This window comes from Corythoichthys intestinalis, chromosome 13 (genome assembly GCF_030265065.1).
Source record: "Corythoichthys intestinalis isolate RoL2023-P3 chromosome 13, ASM3026506v1, whole genome shotgun sequence".
NCBI lineage: Eukaryota > Metazoa > Chordata > Actinopteri > Syngnathiformes > Syngnathidae > Corythoichthys > Corythoichthys intestinalis.
Window position 1 is genome coordinate 37,922,398 of NC_080407.1, and position 14,418 is coordinate 37,936,815.

The following is a 14,418-nucleotide window of genomic DNA, read 5'->3' on the forward strand; positions in this document are numbered from 1 at the left end:
CATCATTTTTGGACAGAATTGGTAGGTTTAGCTCAGTAAACATCTCTTTCGTACATTATTTACATGAATGTACCATGAGGGACAAATGCATATTTGATGACCCCCAGCAACAGTTTCTAACGTCATGAATATTAATGAGCAAAGGTGACATGTTACATGCGGTACGCTATTTTAATGAACATCCAATATTCTTAAGTAGTTAAAATTGAGGTTTTGCATTTAAGAAATGTGGGGGGGGGGATTAGGAGATGGAGTTACTGCTCGTTCTGTGAATGAAAATTTGTTTGTGTTATTGGAATAACTGTGCCAAAAGCAGTTTTATCTAAATGTCAGTGTTTTTCCGAGGTTTGACCCCCCCCCCCCCCCCAAAAAAAAAGACACTTCTAGCCACTTTTATCCCTGGTACAACTTTGCTGCAGTTTGTGTTGTGATGAGGAACACATTTACTGTGTATGTGTTATGAAATGACAGTGAAATAAGTACTCGTCTTCTACCTGACCTATGTCCTGGAGAGGACTGTGGAGATTCCAGTGTGGTCATAGACCGAAATCACAGAGCCGGCATGGGGCGCCAACTCTGCAGAGAAGCACTGCCTGGATGTGTGAGACAAAATATGTGGGCCTGTGTCTCCAGCCAGAGAGGAACTTCCACTGGCAGTGCACAATCTGATAAAGGCAGCATGGATGACAGGCAAAACAGTCATTGGCCACTGCCTCTCACACCAATACACACGTGACCACAATCTGAGCAGGAAAACGGTTTTTCACCAGTGTGGGTTCTTGTGTGTACGGTTAAGTGGTGACTTTGAGCGAATCCTTGACCACAAACTGAGCAGGAAAAAGGTTTTTCACCAGTGTGGGTTCTTGTGTGTACGGTTAAGTGGTGACTTTGAGCGAATCCTTGACCACAAACTGAGCAGGAAAAAGGTTTTTCACCAGTGTGGGTTCTTGTGTGTACTTTTAAGGCACTCTGATAACTGAATTCTTGACCACAATCTGAGCAGGAAAACGGTTTTTCACGAGTGTGCGTTCTTGTGTGTGTGTTTAAGGCCCTCTTCTCAGTGAATCTTTTTCCACAATCTGAGCATGAAAATGTTTTTTCACCAGTGTGGGTTCTTGTGTGTACGGTTAAGTGGTGACTTCGAGTGAATCCTTGAACACAAACTGAGCAGGAAAAAGATTTTTCACCAGTGTGGGTTCTTGTGTGGTTTTTTAAGGTGTCTAAATGAGCGAATCCTTGACCACAATCTGAGCAGGAAAAAGGTTTTTCACCAGTGTGGGTTCTTGTGTGGTTTTTTAAGGTGTCTAAATGAGCGAATCCTTTACCACAAACTGAGCAGACAAAGGGTTTTTCACCAGTGTGAGTTCTTTTGTGTGTGTCTAAGGTGCTCTTCTCAGTGAATCTTTTTCCACAATCTGAGCAGGAAAACGGTTTTTCACCAGTGTGGGTTCTTGTGTGTACGGTTAAGTGGTGACTTCGAGTGAATCCTTGACCACAAACTGAGCAGGAAAAAGGTTTTTCACCAGTGTGGGTACTTGTGTGGTTTTTCAAGGCGCCTTTTAAAGAGAATTTTTTACCACAATCTGAGCAGGAAAAGGGTTTTTCACCAGTGTGGGTTCTTGTGTGGTTTTTCAAGGCGCCTTTTACAGAGAATTTTTTACCACAATCTGAGCAGGAAAAGGGTTTTTTACCAGTGTGGGTTCTTGTGTGTACGGTTAAGTGGTCACTTCGAGTGAATCCTTGACCACAAACTGAGCAGGAAAAAGGTTTTTCACCAGTGTGGGTTCTTGTGTGATTTTTCAAGGTGGCTTTTTCAGAGAATTTTTTACCACAATCTGAGCAAGAAAAAGGTTTTTCACAAGTGTGGGTTCTTGTGTGTCTTTGCAATTGTTGTTTATGAACGAATCCTTGACCACAAACTGAGCAGGAAAAAGGTTTTTCACCAGTGTGGGTTCTTGTGTGTTTTTTCAAGGTGTCTTTTTCAGAGAATTTTTTACCACAATCTGAGCAGGAAAAGGGTTTTTCACCAGTGTGGGTTCTTGTGTGTTTTTTCAAGGCGCCTTTTACAGAGAAATCTTTACCACAATCTGAGCAGGAAAAAGGTTTTTCACCAGTGTGGGTTCTTGTGTGTACTTTTAAGTTTCTCTTCTGACTGAATTTTTGACCACAAACTGAGCAAGTATAAGGTTTTTCACCAGTGTGGGTTCTTGTGTGTACTTTTAGGGCGCCTTTTACAGAGAATTTTTTACCACAATCTGAGCAGGAAAAAGGTTTTTCACCAGTGTGGGTTCTTGTGTGTTTCTTTAAGTCGCTCTTGCTACTGAACCCTTGACCACAAACTGAGCAGACAAAAGGTTTTTCACCAGTATGGGTTCTTGCGTGTTGTTTCAAGGTGCCTTTTTCAGAGAACTTTTTACCACAATCTGAGCAGGAAAAGGGTTTTTCACCAGTGTGGGTTCTTGTGTGTTTTTTCAAGGCGCCTTTTTCAGAGAATTTTTTACCACAATCTGAGCAGGAAAAGGGTTTTTCACCAGTGTGGGTTCTTGTGTGTACTTTTAAGTTTCTCTTCTGAGTGAATTTTTTACCACAATCTGAGCAGGAAAAGGGTTTTTCACCAGTGTGGCTGCTCATATGCATACGACAAGTATAGTTATTAGCAAAGGTTTTCCCACAGTGAGATGTCTTCTGACCATCATCTTTGTAAGGTGAGTGTGAAATGGCGCCATTTCTATCTGATGGCGCAATGAAAATGTGTGCTTGCCGTCCTTCCGTTGAGCTGCTGCTTGGAGGCTCCGTCCCTCTGCTGGCCTCACTTGGACCATCCTCGCTATTCAAGGGCTCACCAGTCAACATGGTGATATTGTCCTCCTCTTTAATGTATGGCAGCTCTACCTCCTCCTTTTTGATTGGAAGTTGTTCTGCTCTCTTTTGCTGTTGAGGGTGCTCTGGCTCTTCCCGTTTCATTTGCAGGTGCTCCAATTCCTCTTTAACGGCAGGAGACTCAGACTCCTGCCACTCAGGACCAAGATATTTGCTGAATCCTGCAAGACACAAGAAGACAAAAGATATCATTTGAGAGCATTTGCACAGTTTGTTGTCACGGTGAGATTTCTTATGACCATCATCTTTGAAAGGGGAGTGTGACAAGGCGCCATTTCTATCTGATGGTGCGATGAAAATGTGTGCTTGGGCTCACCACTCGACATGGTGATATTGTCCTCCTCTTTAACGTATGGCAGCTCTACCTCCTCCTTTTTGATTGGAAGTTGTACTTCTCTCTTAAGCTGTTGAGCGTCAGGACCAAGATATTTGCTGAAACCTGCAAGACACAAGAAGACCAATGATATGTTTTATAGACCATCTATGCAGCTGGTAGGACGTGAGGGTAGACTGGCTGAGAGAGCGAGTGTGTATGTACGCGTGCGTACGAGATGCTTTCTGGGCTGTCATTCACAATGCACCGATTGGCTGCTAGTCATCGTGCATTGACACACCCTCATCCTTCAGGCGCAAGCAGTGGCAATTTTTTTTATTGATTAAAAAAAAAAACACACACACAGTCATTGACAAAGCTGAGGCTTGGGTGAGGTTGGACCTTCCAACAGGACAATGATCCTGAGCATACCTCAATATTTACCACTTCTTGGTTGCCATTGCAATCACCATACTTAAATCCCATTGAAAATCTCTGGTGGTTCTTGAAGAAGGCAGGTGCAGCACGCAAGCCCAAAAATGTTCATGAACTGGAGCCCTTTTCCTATGAGGAATGGGCCAAGATATATGTGGATCACTGCAAGAAACTTGTGTCAGGCTATGCTTCATGTCTAAAGGATGTTACTGTTGCAAAGGATGTTGTACTAAATACTCAAGTTATACATACCTAAGGGGTAGAATAATTTTGTTGATGAAGTTGTCAGGGAAATTCAATTTTGAATTCCAAGACAAGTGTCAACTCGGTAGCTCGATGAGAAATGAATCAGACCAACAAAAGATTGCCTGCTTCTAAGACTATATAAACATGATACATCAAGGGTACAGAATAATGTGATTCAGCCAGCAGCTGTGACCACCCAGAGGTACATAGAGGAACCATCAAGCAAGTCGTATATATCATTGAAAGGGCTGTGCCGAAGCCCACCGTGAAACGAAACTAAGAAACGAAACTCATCATTTCACAAACCTGGGTATTTTTCCATACAAAAAATCTTTGAGCTGGGACCTTGAGCACTGGTCCCGGCTGGTACAGAGTGAGTCATATCTGATAAGGGGGTCCACAGAAACCCATTGTGAATGTTCAAAGGAATGTTTGGAGCACACGAATATAGCCATGTATTATGCTATGATACAGTCTCACAAATGAATAAAGTATCACACCAGTTATGTGTTTTATAAGCATGAATAAAATTTCTTTCACAGACTAAATTGGAATATTCCCAAAAATATTTAGGTTATTTCAGCTATATTTGTCTATTTGACATGTCATTATTTGATGTGATTATGAACAAGTTGAAAAATGAATGTCAAACTTTTTGTCACAGTTTGGCTCACAAGCTCATTCACTTACAGTCTGGTGTCTAGACACTCGCGAATGCTTTCTGTTATGTTTTTATGCCTCGGAAATATACAGTGCCTTACAAAAGTATTCGGCCCCCTTGAATCTTGCAACCTTTCGCCACATTTCAGGCTTCAAACATAAAGATATGAACTTTAATTTTTTTGTCAAGAATCAACAGCAAGTGGGACACAATCGTGAAGTGGAACAACATTTATTGGATAATTTAAACTTTTTTAACAAATAAAAAACTGAAAAGTGGGGCGTGCAATATTATTCGGCCCCTTTACTTTCAGTGCAGCAAACTCACTCCAGAAATTCAGTGAGGATCTCTGAATGAGCCAATGTTGTCCTAAATGACCGATGATGATAAATGGAATCCACCTGTGTGTAATCAAGTCCTTGTATAAATGCACCTGCTCTGTGATAGTCTCAGGGTTCTGTTTAAAGTGCAGAGAGCATTATGAAAAACAAGGAACACACCAGGCAGGTCCGAGATACTGTTGTGGAGAAGTTTAAAGCCGGATTTGGATACAAAAAGATTTCCCAAGCTTTAAACATCTCAAGGAGCAGTGTGCAAGCCATCATATTGAAATGGAAGGAGCATCAGGCCACTGCAAATCTACCAAGACCCAGCCGTCCTTCCAAACTTTCTTCTCAAACAAGGAGAAAACTGATCAGAGATGCAGCCAAGAGGCCCATGATCACTCTGGATGAACTGCAGAGATCTACAGCTGAGTTGGGAGAGTCTGTCCATAGGACAACAATCAGTCGTACACTGCACAAATCTGGCCTTTATGGAAGAGTGGCAAGAAGAAAGCCATTTCTCAAAGATATCCGTAAAAAGTCTTGTTTAAAGTTTGCCACAAGCCACCTGGGAGACACACCAAACATGTGGAAGAAGGTGCTCTGGTCAGATGAAACCAAAATTGAACTTTTTGGCCACAATGCAAAACGATATGTTTGGCGTAAAAGCAACACAACTCATCACCCTGAACACACCATCCCCACTGTCAAACATGGTGGTGGCAGCATCATGGTTTGGGCCTGCTTTTCTTCAGCAGGGACAGGGAAGATGGTTAAAATTGACGGGAAGATGGATGCAGCCAAATACAGGAACATTCTGGAAGAAAACCTGTTGGTATCTGCACAAGACCTGAGACTGGGACAGAGATTTATCTTCCAACAGGACAATGATCCAAAACATAAAGTCAAATCTACAATGGAATGGTTCAAAAATAAATGTATCCAGGTGTTAAAATGGCCAAGTCAAAGTCCAGACCTGAATCCAATCGAGAATCTGTGGAAAGAGCTGAAGACTGCTGTTCACAAACACTCTCCATCCAACCTCACTGAGCTCGAGCTGTTTTGCAAGGAAGAATGGGCAAGAATGTCAGTCTCTCAATGTGCAAAACTGATAGAAACGTACCCCAAGCGACTTGCAGCTGTAAGTGGAGCAAAAGGTGGCGCTACAAAGTATTAATGCAAGGGGGCCGAATAATATTGCACGCCCCACTTTTCAGTTTTTTATTTGTTAAAAAAGTTTAAATAATCCAATAATTTTTTTTCCACTTCACGACTGTGTCCCACTTGTTGTTGATTCTTGACAAAAAATTTAAATGTTATATCTTTATGTTTGAAGCCTGAAATGTGGCGAAAGGTTGCAAGGTTCAAGGGGGCCGAATACTTTTGCAAGGCACTGTATGTTTGTAATTATTTTAGTGTTTATAATAACATATGAATACGCAGTAAATGTAAGCCTGTCGCAATATGCAATAATTCCATTTATCGCACGATAAAATGAAGACAGTATTTTTTCCGCTGCGATTTATCGCCTCACGTGCGTGCACGCGTACGGAAGACGTGCTGTTAAATGTTTGGATTCCCTGTTAACAAATACGCAAAATGCATCTTCGTTCCAGGTCCGGCCATAAATAGCGCCGGAGCCAATCCGTTCCCATGGTATCCTATTGTTCTACGTATACCGGCCGCGTCGGTGCTCCGGATTGACTGCGGACCATCTCTGGCGTGCCGGAGCCCGCCAAATGGTTTAGGCAATGATCTATTTTTGCTGGAGACGCATCCGTCAAAATGGGCGGATCCAGGCCTTGAGTCGACAGCCCAGTGTCTTATTGACGGTTAAAACACCAGCGAACATGGACGAAGAACGTTTCATCATGGAGGTGGAAAGTCACAAAGTGATTTATGATGCAGCAGATCATGATTATAAGGACAGTATTAAAAAGGAAGCTGCAAGGTGTCCTATTAAGTGTGTTTTTCTGGCAACGATATCAAACACAAGACGTGCTGACAACTTTTGTTTTTATTAACACATGGCGCTAACAACACTTCCTCAACCTGTGGCTCTCGGTAAACAGTCTCTTTCTCATTCCCGCATCACATGAACAAAACAACATCACTGTTGCGTGTGCTTCAGGATATTTACAACGAAGTCCGCCAAAACATTGTTACCAACTTGGCTGCTTACGAACAACCTCGCTTTCACAACGGACAGCTGAATGGACATGATGAACAATGAGTGGCAAATTAAGAGCGCTGTGCTTCAAACTCGTCCTGTTTATGAAAGTCGATTGTCAAATGCTGGTGTTGTGCAGTAGTGCAGACGCAGTGACGTGCGGTCAGAGGAGGCAGGTGAGGCAGAGCCTCCCCTGTCATCATGACAAAAAAATAATTATAGCATCAAATTTATATTAATATTTGTCCATTGCTCTTTATGTATGACTCATTTCAAACATTTTTTATAGTCAAAATCGCTGAATTTGCCCATTTCCTGTTCAAATAACGAAATGAAACGAGAGGTGCGGCAGCAACGAGTAAAGCCTCACCTCTGATTGCGCAATCCATAACAAACTGGGTTGATACATGGAATTGGAGCGTGCTGGTTGCCGTACATCTGCATGTCGCCATTATAATGTTTCCAGATACGTTTATTTGACCTGATTTTCCACAGTCTGGCTAATGTCTTTAACCCTTAAAGTTTAATTTTTGTTAGCGACATATTTAGTTTTGCTGATGGGAAATAAAACCGCAGTGAAATGGCACAGGTTGCGGCAGATAGTGCTCTGCCGCACTGAAAGGGGGCGTACGTGAAACTGGACTTTCCGTCAAAAGTGGACGCGATCAACAACACCGGAGCTAAAAGGTTTGCTTCAAACTAGGGGACAGAAGATAACTCGCGCTTTTCAAACGGACTGGTACACCCGAAAAGACTGGCTATGTGGCTGTCCTTCGAAAAAATCGGCTTTGCTGCTTTCCCTGCCTTTTTTTCTCAACTTGTGCCAATGTCTGGACTAACAAGAGATATTGTGACATTAAAAAACTACCACGAAGCCTCAGCAAACACGAGAGCTCGACCACTCACATTCAAAGCCTGATTGCTTTAAAAACTTTTGGAAGCTCAAGGATCGATTTGGCTTTGACGAACAGCGGAAGCTCAACGGTAGCATCTAGAACGCTAAGGTAAAGAGTTTGAAATACCTCATTAATGCAACCTGCATCCTAGCTAAACAGGAGTTAACATTTCATGGTAACGATGAGCGTGTAAGCTCTTCTAAACGTGGCATATATGTAGAACGATTACATGGTTTTGCTGAGAAAGATGAAAGGTTAGCTAGACATTTGGACACATCCACTTCTGGCTTGTCAAATAGAACACAGCGATCTAATTGAAGCAATCCTCTCCATTGAGGCGGAGAGATTTTTTTTTAAGTAAAGGAAAATAAGGAGGACTTTTACAAAAAGGGCGTAGGTTTGACATAACACTAACAACTTTTCAGGATGCTAAAATTGTCCCCACCAACGTTTAAGCAACCTTACCTTTTTTGCATGATATAATGTTCAGTTATATAGAGAATTTAGATCTTTCAATAGTTCCATATGTTGTAAGGATAGAATTGACCCTACCATTATTAAGTGAATTATTTTCATTATGTTTATGCTAATAAAAACCAGACATTTATTCAGGAAGTTTTCAAAATGTTTCTTTAGTATTTTTTGAAAACAAAGGTTTGAATCGAACAGTGTATCATCTGAAATGCACATAAAAGTTATCAGTAGATAAGGATTTATTTTGCATTGATCATTTTGCCTATTAATTAACTAGGTTCATATACATGAGAAATGTGGCCCTTTGCCCCCTTCATCCAATCTGTTTGGTCTTATCAATGTCCCGTCCCCAGCAAAAAGTGTACCTACATGCAGGTTATGCTGTTATATCGTCCCTACGAATGTTGAGACCAAACCTATGCTCTTCCAAAGTAACGGCGGTTTTTGTGGTGAAGGACAGGCGCAAGACCACAAACAGTTTTCATTTCAATCTTATAAAAAAAAAAATTTTTTAAAAAGAGCTTAGACTAAGAAAAATACAATAGAATATTTAAAAACTAAATTCTGGCCTTAAATAAAATATTCTTTGTTTTTCTTTTCACATTTTTTGTTTAGCAATCTGTAATAAATTGATTAAAGTATCAGAATTACAAGTTTTAAAAACAACTGAATATTTCACTAAAGGTCAGAATTGAATTCTGTGGTTTTGTACACCACTCTTTACTCTCATTTATGTTGCATGAATTATCGCAAATGCATGTTATTTTCTTACTTTTACGTATCGATAATATGTACCGTGTGCGTGTGTTTTGTGAAGAATGCTGATGAGATATGAAATAACCAGTAGCCAATTGAATAAGCTACCCTTTTTGGTTTATATATTTGGAAATCTGACACTAAAGGAGTCAGTGCCTCACCAACCATGAACCTCACCGCACGTCACTGTGCAGACGTGACTTGTGTGGCGTTTGCTAACTTTTTTAATGTGCGCGTACACTAGATATCATGAAATGGCAAACTAGATGTGCTGACGTAGTCCATATACTAATCGATGAATTATAAACCGAATGACTTATGAATTATAGACTGAATGGAAATTAAGCAGGCCAAATCAACCCATACCAGTGAGGCAGTGACTATCGATAATGCTGCAAATACTGTTAATTCAGTACGTGACACAGATAGTTTCGCACCACAAATAGGATGTTTTGCTCATGTAGTTAACCTAGCTGCTAAGAGAGCTGTAGGAATCAACAGTGTGCGCCGCCTCACTTTACAAACAGTAAAGATTGTTCTTAGCACTTTTATACACAATTTCTTTAGGTCAGTAAGAAGTAAGCACATAAATATTATGCACTAAAATGCATGTTTATATAATGGTAATTTAATTTTTGCTCGGTAGCAAAAAACAATTGTTTTTTTTTTCCAGAACATTAAATGTAATGAATCGGATCGAAAATCGTGTCCCCCCTATCGAAAATCGTACCGAACCGTGACTTAACTGTATCGTTGCATCCCTATGGAACACCATTGCAGAAGCTATGAGGGGAAACGTTTTCATTTGCCTAAATGCTTGAGTTGTTATGCTTGAGCAATTTTACTTTTTTTTTCTTGAAAAGGACATTTTATTTCTTCTGTGTTTCTGTGCGGGTATTGTCTTATACTTAAGAGGCATGGTCTATTGTTTTTAGTTGTGATTTCTTAAAGAGTAAACATTTATCGTGTTTAAATGGGTGTAATTCGTCTATTAATACAGTGGGGCAAAAGGGTATTTAGTCAACCACCAATTGTGCAAGTTCTCCTACTTGAAAAGATTAGAGAGGTCTGTAATTGTCAACATGGGTAAACCTCAAGCATGAAAGACAGAATGTGGAGAAAAAAAAAACAGAAAATCACATTGTTTGATTTTTAAAGAATTTATTTCCAAACGAGAGTGGAAAATAAGTATTTGGTCACCTACAAGCAATATATCTGGCTGTCAAAGAGGTCTAACTTCTTCTAACGAGGCTCTACGCGTTACCTGTATTAATGGCACCTGTTTTAACTCATTATCGGTATAAAAGACACCTGTCCACAACCTCAATCAGTCACACTCCAAACTCCACTATGGCCAAGACCAAAGAGCTGTCGAAGGACACCAGAGACAAAATTGTAGATCTGCACCAGGCTGGGAAGACTGAATCTGCAATAGGTAAAACGCTTAAGTGTAAAGAAATCCGCTATGGGATCAATTTTTAGAAAATGGAAGACATACAAGATCATTGATAATCTCCTTCGATCTGGGGCTCCATGCAAGATCTCACCCCGTGGCGTCAAAATGATAACACGAGCGGTGAGCAAAAATCCCAGAACCACACGAGGGGACCTAGTGAATGACCTACAGAGAGCTGGGACCACAGTAACAAAGGCTACTATCAGTAACACGATGTGCCGTCAGGGACTCAAATCCTGCACTGCCAGACGTGTCCCCCTGCTGAAGCCAGTACACGTCCAGGCCCGTCTGCGGTTCGCTAGAGAGCAATTGGATGATCCAGCAGGCATGAAAATGGGTCAGAGGTTAAAAAGGTGACAAGGGTGTGAAGGAAATATGTTCTGGTAGGCCTGTCCCAAACGACAAATTTTCTCCCAATTAGTCAGCCAACTATTTTTACAATTAGTCGGCTAATAGAAAGAAAAAAATATATAAATATTTTTTGGGGGGTTTTTTTGTTACTAATTTAGCAATTAAATTTCTGTTGACGCTTATTAATTCACAGAAACATTTTGGAAAACTTAAATTCTTTATTGAAGTACAAATAAACATGTAAATAACAATAATTAATCACATATAAACAATGAGGTCAAATGATCATAGCATTAACTAGTGAAAAACAATGGAATGTAAACATTCAGCACACTGACTTTGCCTTTCCAACATGATTCAAAACAATTCTTAAAAAAAAATCTAGCATTATTATCATAGAATACTACTATATATAATAGTATTATAATAATTATAATATTCATTGGCAATCATTTTTCAAAAAGGGTGTCATTTGAAAGCTATTCTTAGTGTAGAGTCTAAATTCTGTAGTATTATAGTATTTACATATTATAGTATTACTTCTGAAGTATGTGGGATTAACTCTAGAAATCGGTATTTATATGAACGTGGCATGCTTTTGTTTTGAAATGTACACCGGAAGTACATTCGCTAAACCGCTAACAGCTTCACACTCCGCAAAAAAATTACTTTTCGTCATTGCTTGTGGTGTCACTGTCACTCATAGTTTGTTTTTTTCTCTCTCGATTTTTTCATTAGCAAATGATGTTAACATGCGATTTTTCATGTTTGAAGTGTCACCTTTTGACCGCAGGTTTGTGTTTTGGAAAAGACTGCCAATGTTTTATAGCAGGCTAAAGTAGGTTTGTCTTTTTTTTCCCCCCATTAGTCTCAATGTAACAATGCTAACGCTTACAGTGTTTAGCCCTTTAACACCTAAGCCTATTTTGGCCGAATTTGCATGCATTTGATTTTGCATTTATATTTCAAAGAAAAAATTGTTCACAACGGCCAAGTTGGTTCCTTTTTTCAGGACACTTTGAACTGTTCAAACTGTTGTTTTCTTTATTGACCAATTATAATCCAAATTTTGGACCCAAAAAGACAAAAAAAATCCCAAAATCTTTTTTCAAAATTTGTAATGTTGATGTCCTATTGACAACCAAACATGCTCGACCAACCGTTTTGTAGCTTGATAATATTTATTCAACTTGTTAGGCTAAACATTCAATAGAAAAAAATTAGTTTGAAAAGTTTTATGTTTGACAATTTAACACAAACAGCAGGTATGGTTATAGGCGTTTTTGACCTTTACACATACTATGGTCAAAACAGGTTATATACAGTGCAAAATAGTAAGAAAAAAATATATATTTATTAGGGGTGCAAAAACCTCGGTTCGGTACGTACCTCGGTTTTGAGGTCACGGTTCGGTACATTTTCGGTACAGTAAGAAAACAAAATGCAAAATATAAATGTGCTAGTTGTTTATTACACACTTTTGTGCTTTCAACAATAGGAACATTAGCCTATACAAAGCTAGAATTCTGCTCAAAAATAGAAAATATAATATTCTGAAATGTAGATATTTTGAAAAACAACATAAAAATAAATAACATTGGCTAAGACTTTTTCTTTAAAAAAAATATCTGATGTGCAAAATTGAACAGTTGCAACACCGAACAGTTTCAAATTTCTCATATTAACTTTATGACCACAGCCTCGAAAAGTAAAGGTTAGGTAAGGACTGTCAAACGTTTAAAATTTTTGAGTTAATCACATCTTTAATTGCAATTCCCCATTCAGTGGCCAACCGATGTTACACCCCCGTACCGGCGCCGTATATTCGGCTTAGACTCCAGCAGACTCCGATGGCTGGATGGAGCCCTGGTGGCCATTATGCTTGCTTCATACTTTTATATCATTGGCGTAGCCACCTGCCACTCAAACACACCGGAACTAGCATTGAAGTTGAATCTTTGTGTCAAAATGATTCAATTGAAAAAAAGTGCCTTCAAAACTTTTTCCACTTCAAAAAAAAAGTGTTCAAAACTTTTTCCACTTTGAAAGAAAAAGAGTTTAAAACTTTTTGCTTTTCAAAAAAAGTGACACTTCAATAAAAATATATATATATATTTCAAATTAAAAAAAATATTTTCAAAAAATATATATTTTTGCAAATTATTTTTTTCTTTGATTAAAAATAATTTTTTGATTAAAGCAACTTTTATCGCGATTGAATGATTTTGACACAAATGTCCTACCCCTTATATGGTTCAAACACAAAAAGGATTGCTTCAATCAAAGAAAACAGTTTAAATGAAAAAGTGTTCAAATGGGAATTTCTGAGTCTCAAATATTTTTTCACATTCAAACCTTTTTTTCTGCGATGGAATATTTTTAAAATTTTTGATTGAAGTGATTTTTCTCTTGAAAATATATATTTTTTGTTTGAAGCAACTTAATTTTTGATTGAATAATAAAGACACAAATGTCCTAGCCAAAATGTGGTCCCAACGCAAAATTACATGACTTCAATCATAAATGGTGTTTCAATCAAAAAAAACTTGACTTAAATCCAAAAAAAAAATTTTCAATCAAAGAAAAATAGTTTTCAAATATATTTTTGGGAGTTTCAAATTTATTTTTGGATTCAAACACATTTTTTTGATTGAAGTGACGTTTTCTTCGATTGAAAATATATATTTTGATTGAAGCAACTTTTTATTTGATTGAAGCAACTTTTTTTTTGATTGAATAATAAAGACACAAATCTACCTCCATATATATGCATCTCTCATCTGTCCAAGGGCGAAAAAGGGCAGGAATTTGGCCGAAACGGCGGTCAACTTGCTAAGCCTTCGGGGCTACGTCAGACAATGGCTTTCTCTTCAGGCTCCGTCGAAGGATCTTGCTGAAAATGCGTCGACTGGGATTTTTAATGACATTGACTACAGGTAAGCCACACACACGCCTTTTGTTGTGAATAACTATGGGAGTTGGGGGGCTTCTGGTCATATCACATATAGGCATTTGCCGGTATGAGATTTTCACGGTACGATAACCGTGAACAAAAATACCGCGGTTTCACGGTATCACGGTATTGCAATTATAGCTCCAAAATTTTGAGATGGGTTTAAAAAAAAAAAAAAATTCCATTGAACAGGATTTTTTTTCAAAACATATTTGCAAATAAGAACATGAATATAATGTGAAAATAAATAAACAAAAAATAACATTTTATATAAAATTAAAATGAATATAACCTAGACTATACCCACAGCCACAGCTCAAGTTGCTCAATATTAGACTAAGAACAAAATAATTGCTATAAAGAGTAAAAAGACTTCTAAATAAAATTAAAAATATATCCTGTATGACTTGTTTTAAGGGGGAAGCTCAAGTGAATTTTCGCCATTTTCAGCCACTGTGTCAACTCTAGTCTACATGGTGCCATGCCTTTGTGTTAAAAAGAACA

At 38.7% G+C, this 14,418-nt stretch overlaps 1 protein-coding gene across 2 annotated transcripts in view; it reads right to left on the reverse strand.

The window, feature by feature from the left end:
• Nucleotides 1-374: 374 nt before the first annotated feature.
• Nucleotides 375-14,418, reverse strand: part of LOC130929084 (zinc finger protein 585A-like) — a 33,407-nt gene continuing 19,363 nt past the window's right edge. For both annotated transcript variants that reach the window (XM_057856005.1, XM_057856006.1), the window contains exons 3-4: nt 3,197-3,319; nt 375-3,041 (exon numbers count right to left, since the gene is read on the reverse strand). In XM_057856005.1, coding sequence (XP_057711988.1) covers nt 700-3,041; nt 3,197-3,319 — 2,465 coding nt within the window. In that variant the 3' untranslated portion in view covers nt 375-699. The remainder of the gene's footprint in view (nt 3,042-3,196; nt 3,320-14,418) is intronic.